The sequence below is a fragment of the Triticum aestivum genome, chromosome 3A (assembly GCF_018294505.1).
Source record: "Triticum aestivum cultivar Chinese Spring chromosome 3A, IWGSC CS RefSeq v2.1, whole genome shotgun sequence".
In the NCBI taxonomy this organism is placed as follows: Eukaryota; Viridiplantae; Streptophyta; class Magnoliopsida; order Poales; family Poaceae; genus Triticum; species Triticum aestivum.
The window spans coordinates 8,757,224-8,765,953 of NC_057800.1; the positions used below are offsets into that span (position 1 = coordinate 8,757,224).

An 8,730-nucleotide genomic window follows, 5' to 3' on the forward strand; every position below is an offset into this window, starting at 1 on the left:
GAAGTGGCCGATTCAGAGAGAGAGAGAAATCGATCGAACCGTCATGAGTTACACATGTTCCTCATCCTACATTGCATGTCATCGAAAATTTCCAACTCCTACAGGTAGTAACTAATGATAAATTCCATTAATCACTCTATTTTTGAATACATCTCGCTTGAGATGTTTCGTTTGCTACCGGTTTGGTTAATTGGAAACATGGAACCAAATGAATATGACTAACATTGCCACATCCATAGGAAAGGCATGGACACCCCTCTTGTGTGGTCGTCTTTGTTTTTTATCGGTTGAGACTTGAAGTATGTGAGATGTGACACGGAGAACGATGAAACCAAATGAATATGACTCACCTCGCCGCTTCCATAGAAAAGGTGTGGACACCCCTCTCGTGTGGTATTCTTTGTATTTTCCAATGAGATTTCGAGTGTGCGACACATGTGATTGAGAAGGATGAACCGAATGGCTCACATAGCCGCTTCCACACGAATGGTGTGGATACCCCTCTCGCAAGATCTAGAACGAGTTGCTCGGCTAGATCCTGTGCTACCTATGCATTATTCAACCGAGGCGAATATCCCATTCCGTAGAACCATCTCTTTTTGTTCCATCAACTCAACCAAGCACGTCGATGTCCTTACAACATATCGGGAACAATTTCATTGCATTCCACTTCATTTCCCAACCGAACACATCAGAAGTCTTGCGCCAGGACCTTAAGTGGAGTGAGCAATTCAGAGAGAGAAAGGGCCAAAAAAACAATTGACATGTCCTGAGTTACACATGTTCCTCATTCTAGATTGCATGACATCAAAAATTTCTAGCTCCTACATGTAGTAACTAATGATTAAATTCCATTAACCCCTCTATTCTTGAATACATCTTGTTTTAGATTTTTTAATTGGAAACATGAAAGCAAATGAATGTGACTGACATCGCCGCATCCATAGGAAAAGTGTGGACACCCCCTATCGTGTGGCCTTCTTTGTTTTTTATAGGTTGAGATTAAGTAGGTGAGATGAGTCACCGAGAACAATGGAACCAAATGAATATGACTCACCTTGCCGCTTCTATAGGAAAGATGTGGACACTCCTCCTGTGCGGTCTTGTTTGTTTTGTCTGATGAGTTTTGTAGTGTGCGAGGCATGTGATTGAGAACAATGAACCGAATGAATCACATCGCCGCTTCCATATGAATGGTATGGATAACCCTCTTGTGCATTATTATTTGTTTCTTATTGGATGAGATTTGGCGTACGTTGGATGTCTGTTAGAGAACGAATTGGTCTGCTAGATTCCACGCTACTGGTGCATCCCGCATCTGAGGTGAATATTCCATCTCGTAGAACAATCTAGTTTTCCTCCATCACCTCAACCAAGCACGTGGATGAATTTACAACAAATTGGAACTATTCATTGCGTCCCACTTCATTCTACAACCGAACACACCACAAGTCTTGTACTAGGACCCTACGTGGAGTGAGCAATGCGGAGACAGAAAACCCCAATTGGACCATCATGAGTTACACATGTCCCTCGTCCTACATTGCATGTCGTCGAATGTTTGCATATCCTACGTCTAGTAACTAATGATTAAATTCCATTAATCCCTCCATTCTTGAATACATATCATTTTACACATTTCTTTTGATCTCAAGGTTTGGTTAGTTGGAAACATGGAACCGAATGAATATGACTTACATGGCCGCATCCATAGGGAAGGTGTGGATACCCCTCTCGTGTGCTCTTCTTTTTATCAGGTGAGATTTGAAGTACACGACATGTGTCACTGAGAACGATGGAACCGAATGAATATGACTCACCTCACGGCTTCCATAGGAAAGGTGTGGACACTCCTCTCATGCGGTCTTCTTTGTTTTTTCCGATGAGATTTGTAGTGCGCGAGGCATATGACTGAGAACGATGAACCGAATGACTCACATCGCCGCTTCCAAAAGAACGGTGTGGATACCTCTCTCGTGTGTTCTTCTTTGTTTCTTATCGAGTGGGATTTGGTGTATGCTAGACGTATGTCTGAGAACAAGTTGCTCGGCTAGATTTGGTGCTACGAGTGCATTCTGCATCCGAGGCGAATATTCCATTCCGTAGAACCATCTTATTTTGGTCCATCTCCTACACCAAACACGTCGATGTCCTTACAACAAATTGGAGTGAGAAATATTTCATTCTACAACCAAACACACCACAAGTCTTGGGCTAGGACCCTAAGTCCTAACTGGAGTGAGAAATTCAGAGAAAGAAAGAGTGAAAAACCCGATTGAACCATCGTGAGTAACACATGTCCCTCATCCTACATTGCATGTCGTCGAATGTTTTCATTTCCTACCCGTAGTAATTAATGATTAAATTCCATTAATTCCTCTATTCTTGAATACATCTCGTTTTAGACGCTGGCGTGGTGGTCTCTAGGATAGAGACAGTGATCATCGTACACGTATGTGTATCAGAGGTAAAGAAAAAAGATGGGAAATATTTAATCATAAAAGTTTTTAATGAAAATCGTAAATGAGTATAGTGTTCATCTTGATAATAAATTAGACACTCTTACTATTGAATGGTTGGATCTCAAGGTTGGGTTGTTTGGAAGCATTGAACTGAATGAATTTAATACGACTCATGTCGCCACTTCCATAGGAAAGGTATGGATACCCCACTTGTGCAACCTTCTTTGTGTGTTTATCAGGTGAGATTTGGAGTGTGCGAGATTGTGTGATCGAGAATGAGTTGCTCGGTCAGATTCGGTGTTACCAACACATCCGAGGAAATATTCCACTCACAGAACCTTCTCGTTTCGTTCCATCCGACCAAGCAGACGCGTCGATATCGTTAAAACCCCAAAACCATTGTATTGCATTCCACTTCACATTTTACAACCAGACGTGCCACAAAACCTTGTGCAAGGGCTGAAAACAGAGTGAGCGATTGCAATTAAACTGTTTTGAGTCACATATGTGTATCATCCGACACCACATATCGAATGCTCCTAGCTCCTTCTAGCATAGTAATTAAAACTCATTACTCCCTCTGTTCTTGGATACGTGTCGCTTCAGATATCTGTGGGTAGCACACTCGACATTGACCATCCTACCACATGTGTATATCAAAACAAGAAAAAAATTGAAAATATATGTTATTAACATTTGAGTGGAAAATAGTATATTTTATCAAAAATTTAATGAGAATGTAAATGAGTACCATGTTCACCTACCTAATTAACGAGAACATATTTCTCTTACCAGTTTTACTGAAGCACATCTACTTAGCACACAAAAAAAATATTGCACATCTACATCATGTGTCATTGATCTTATGCGGAGATTCATGTGGGTATTTCTTTTTTCTTTTCTAATAACATACTCCCTCCATTTCACAATGTAGTGCTTCCTATCCACATGCTTCAACTTTGATCGTAAATTTAACTACCAAGACCGATTGCGGCGGGGGCAAAAATTATATCAGTGAATTCGTATTCGAAAGAAGTTTTCAATTATATAATTTTTTCTTCTGCCACAGTTGGTCTCGTTGGTTAAATTTATGATCAAAGTTAAATCTCGGGAAGCGCGGGCGAACTATATTTTGAAATGGAGGGAGTATCACATACGGAGTAAACGGTAGAAATTTAATTGCGGGGGATACGTACGCGTCATGGCATGCGGCGCCGACGTGTCCGCATATGTGGCCGTCCGCGGTTCCCCATGCCCGCGGCCGACACGCACAGCGCTCGACGGAACGGAAAGCCAGCGAAACGGAACGGCGCGGTCGCCGTCGCCGTTACTCCCCCGTTGAGGTCGCCGTCGCCATCCACCCCCGCCCGTGCTCCCCTCCCCTCCTCCCCTAATAAGACCACGACGGCCCGACCCCCTTCCCTCCTCGCATCCCACCAGCGAGCGAGCGACGCCAACGCGAGAGAGGAGACACAGACGAGCATAGCGCGGAGCTACCTACCCCCTTGAAGCCGGAGCTGAGATGGAGTCACCGGAGCCGATGAGCCCGTCGTCGTCGTCGTCGGGGTACCGGCAGCAGCACGGCGCGGCGGAGCGGCCGTCGGAGACGGCGGCGCTGCGGGCGCTGGTGGACCGGGTGCGGGGCGGGGAGGTGGAGGCGGCCCGCGAGGTGCGGCGCCTCACGCGGGCCTCCGCCCGGCACCGCCGCAAGCTGGCGGCCGCCGTGGAGCCGCTCGTCGCCATGCTCCGGTCCGGCGCGCCCGACGGCGCCGGCGAGGCCGCGCTGCTCGCGCTGCTCAACCTCGCCGTCCGCGACGAGAGGTGCGTAGCCCCCTTTCCTTCCTTTCCCCCTGCTTATCCTCTGTCCTGCTCCCTCAGTAGCGCCGATGCTAATTAATTTCTGCTTTTGAAACTTAATTAATCTCCATGATTTTCGGATATCGTCGAATTCCCTCCCGATATATTATTTGGCAGTATTTATCGTCTTTTAAAAAATTTCACCCCACCAATTGCTTAGATTTGCTACTATTTTACCTAAATGATTTGAAGAAGTTCGGAAATTTGTCCCCTTTCTCCCTGATGAAGCCGGTAATCTCCGCCTAGGCTGGCTCGCTAGAAGCGGTTCGAATTTCAGATATTTTCGCCGCCGACAGTTTCCTTGTTCAATTCCCAATTGACTTGTCAAATTTCCGCAAACAAGTTGGAATTCATTTTATAAGCTGAAGTCACCAATCTCCTTCTCGATTGATTGCGTGGCTGACTTTGCAGCGAGCGTGCAGAATTTTCTTGGAATTTATCGGCTAGCTATTGCACGGGCCTATTTGAATTTGGTTTTTGGACTGGCTCTGGTTTGTTTTTGATTGGGCGTACAATTCTTGGTCCCAATCGAATGGATAGTTTATTTAGTCGTGGCGGCTTAGCAATTCGATTTCCTCCGCCCGTCAATCAGAAAGTATCTCCCCCTCCTCAACCCTTCCGTGGGAAGGTCCTCCGCCACAAAAAAAGATTGGCTCTGGTTTGTTTTCGATTGGTCCCAGGATTTCTAGATTTCTAGTGTAGGATCACCAGGATCAACATCATCATCTTGCACTAGCAGGTAAGGCATCATCGATCATCATCCTTTTCTTTTCTTCCCTTCCACGCGCGGTGCATCTGCTGGTGGCACACAGATTTCATTCCGGTGACCATTCAACCAAGACGCAGCCCCTACTCCTCCTCCCTACAAGGGACGGTATAGATTTCTACTAAGAAATTGCAGCAAAGAGGAAAGCTAAGAAGACGGTGGGTTTAGAGCAGAGCAGACTGTTGGCCTGATTTGGACGCTGACCTAAGTTGGCCAACCACCGTATCCCGGTGGGCGGCTTCCGAGAAAAATCTAGCATCAGGAAGGAACCGGTCTTTCTTTCTTCTTTCTTGCAGAGAAGAGAATTCCTGGGCTGCTGCCTAATATTTTCGCCCCTTTCCAACTGCCGCGGTCAAGATACAGACATACATACAGTTCGCCTCCCATACCCGCTTTACAATTTTACAAATGTAGAGTATGTTGACCTCATAGGTCGTTGGTGGTAGGCCTGATAGGCTGATACTGATACCAACCTGCGGTTAGGAGATGGGAGTCGGTCAGGTGAGACAAGCATGGTGCTGCGTACCTGAATCAACCCAGACCCCATCCATCCTTCCTGCGTGTATGTATGTGCCCCTCTGTTTACTCTGTTTCCTCAAGGGTGAACAAGCGGGTAAGGTAAATTCATCGCCCACTGTTCTGTTCAGAGCTGAGCCGATCCTTCACTTCTCTGTGCCTTGCTTTTTAAGTTTTCACTGCCATTTGGTCTGGTGATGTCAACGGTGCCAACAGCGATGAGGGAATCAAGTTCTTGTCTTGATTCTTCTCGAGATCAGATCAGATCCCCCCGCAAAAAAAAAAAAAAAAAAGAGATCAGATCAGATCTGGTTCCGTCCGTTCAGACGGCCATGGATAAGGCCGGCCGATAAGTACCACCAGGCTCTGTTTATTCTCGGCCCATGGGCCGCACTCTCCTCGTTGCTCTTGGCCCATCCGTCCATCCTCCAGAGCCCTTTTAAAGCGGACCGCACGGCACACCAATCTGAAAACCCTAACCTCACCAGAGGGCACAGGGGCGGCCGCCACTGAGTCCTTTCTGCGGATCTGGCCGCGATTTCCTTCTTCTTCTTGGATGTTCGATCTTACTGCCGCTCTCCCGTATAACGTTGTTTCATCTCGTGGGAGTCTTGGGGTTTTGTTCCGATTTGAGTTGTGGTTCTTTCTCGCCCGTTTTGCGCACTTCTTGATTCTTCTTCTTCTTCCCGTCAGTGGGTAGGTTTTTTGTTGTTCGCGGAGATGAATTTGCCGGTGATGACAGCGTATGGTGTGAGCCTCGGCAACAACTGTGCGTATCGAGTAGGTGTTACTCGTGTTGCCGGCGGCGAGGATCAATGTGCTAATGCTAATCTGAGGCCAAATCCATTCTCATTCTTTCAAAATTTCCGCTCCCGTTTCTGTATCCATGGGTTCATAGCAACCCTTTCCCTTTGTGAGCACTAAGGGCCTCTTTGAATCAAACAACCCATTGAGAAAAAAATCCTTGGGATTGCATCATCCAGAATTCCTTTAAAAATCCTTTGAATCAAAGAGGACTATCTGATGTTGCAAATGAGTAATCACCAGATGACCAGAACCAATTAAACCAGCGTGGGGGCATCCAACAACTGTAGACTGACCGGCCGTCGTATCGCCCTCCTTGTTGCTACCCTAACCTTGTAACCCCGTGTCAGTGGATTAATCAAGTATCTGCGAGGGATTCGAGTAATTGGCTAGTTAGATTTAAACTGGAACATTCAAAGGTATACAATAGTACTACTATTTCATCATGGTTCCCATCTTGGTGTAAAATTCACATGTCCAGCTCTCAGCCGTCCTGGACACCATCCTAGCAGCAGCAGAGCCTTCAATTTAGATCTCTGCAATAGCTGGCCTAACTGTCTACTGAGTACAGGATCACTGTTTCGTCATTGTCTAGCACTTAACCGGGCCCTATTGTGGACCTTGTACTGTTCCTAAGTCGTCTCTGACATAGCTTACGTATGGATGAAACTTCTTTAATACATGCAAGCTAGCAATGTAATCATCATTGTGAACGTGTGGTACACCGCTTTTTATTTTTTGCCCAAATGTTCTCTGTCTATATGATTATGATCTGAAATGTCTTGGCTTAGTTATATTTGCCAGTAGGGTTTGGTATGATGCATGCACATTGTCCCTAAACATTTACTGTTTCATCTATGCAGGAATAAGATCAAGATACTGGACGCTGGTGCGCTTGAGCCGCTGCTTGATTACTTGCAGTCGAGCGATCTCAACTTGCAGGAGTATGCAACTGCTGCAATCCTCACTCTCTCAGCCTCATCCACAAATAAGCCCATCATAAGCGCATCCGGGGCAATCCCTCTCCTTGTGAAGGTCCTCAAAGAAGGGAATCCGCAGGCCAAGAATGATGCTGTGTTGGCGCTCTACAACCTCTCCACCATTGCAGATAACCTCCAAACCATCCTTTCTGTTCAGCCCATTCCCCCTTTGTTAGAGTTGCTGAGGTGTGGCAAGAGGTCCTCCAAAACAACCGACAAGTGCTGCGCCCTCTTGGAATCTCTGCTCGCCTTCGATCATGGCCGGGTGGCCCTGACTTCTGAGGAAGGCGGAGTGCTCACCATCGTGGAGGTGCTCGAGGAAGGCTCCCTTCAAGGCAGAGAGCACGCCGTCGGGGCGCTCCTCACGATGTGCGAGAGCGACCGCAGTAAATACAGAGACCCCATTCTGAACGAAGGCGCGATCCCCAGCCTTCTCGAGCTCACCGCCCATGGCACCCCCAAGTCCAGAGTGAAGGCTCATGCTCTCCTGGACCTGCTGCGCAACTCGCCGTACTCGAGGTCGAAGCTGCAGCCGAACACACTGGAGAACATCGTCAGCAACATCGCCTCTCAGATCGATGGGGAGGACCGTGGTGGGAAAGCCAAGAAGATGCTCGCCGAGATGGTGAAGGTCAGCATGGAGCAGAGCTTGAGGCACCTGCAGCGCCGGGCTTCCTTCGCTTGAAGATGATGGTGCTTCAACCTTCACCTGTTTTGCTTGCTTGCAATGGAATGAAGTAGAGAAAATAGCGGAGAAGAAGAATAACGAAGAACTGAGATTGCTGGAAGATGCCGGTCCAGGCCTCGACGGGACCGAGTGACTGGTGTAAGCGCTCCTCAAACACTCTTAAGCTTCTTGATGATGACATAGTTCCTTTTTCCGCTTGCGATCTTGTGTGCTGTTCCGAAAGAGAAAGGACAAATTTTCTTCCCCTCCCCATGTTTTGTGCATGTACGAAAAGGAAAATGTGTAAACAAAAAAATGGAAAAGAAAAAAAGAAAAAGAAAAGAAAGAGACATCTCCTTTGAAGAAAGGATTGTACATACATGAATGATATAAAGTTAAAGTTCCCCACTCTTTCGTGTCTGAAAAAACCTGGCTCTGTTCTTGATTATCTTTAGGTTTATTTGCTAAGTGTACTTCATTTCTGATCACACTTTTAATGCTTAGTTCCCACTAATTGCTTTACCTTTGGAGCCTTACCAGGTTTACACATTCTTGGTTTAGTTAGCAGTCAGATCTGTCTAGTTCTCTCCATGTACTGGTTTGGGCTTGTAAGGTCTGTTATGGTGTACTCTGCTTCAGGTTAAACTTGTCTCATCTCATTGTCCCAACCTATTCTCT

General features: G+C 46.5%; 1 protein-coding gene across 1 annotated transcript; it reads left to right on the plus strand.

Moving 5' to 3' along the window:
• The first annotated feature begins 3,876 nt into the window (after nucleotides 1–3,876).
• On the plus strand, nucleotides 3,877–8,460 carry LOC123059780 (U-box domain-containing protein 4). Its single transcript, XM_044482267.1, has 2 exons — nucleotides 3,877–4,283; nucleotides 7,269–8,460. Exons 1-2 carry the CDS (start codon nucleotides 3,985–3,987, stop codon nucleotides 8,068–8,070), a joined length of 1,101 nt encoding a protein of 366 aa, XP_044338202.1. The 5' UTR covers nucleotides 3,877–3,984; the 3' UTR covers nucleotides 8,071–8,460.
• Nucleotides 8,461–8,730: the final 270 nt, after the last annotated feature.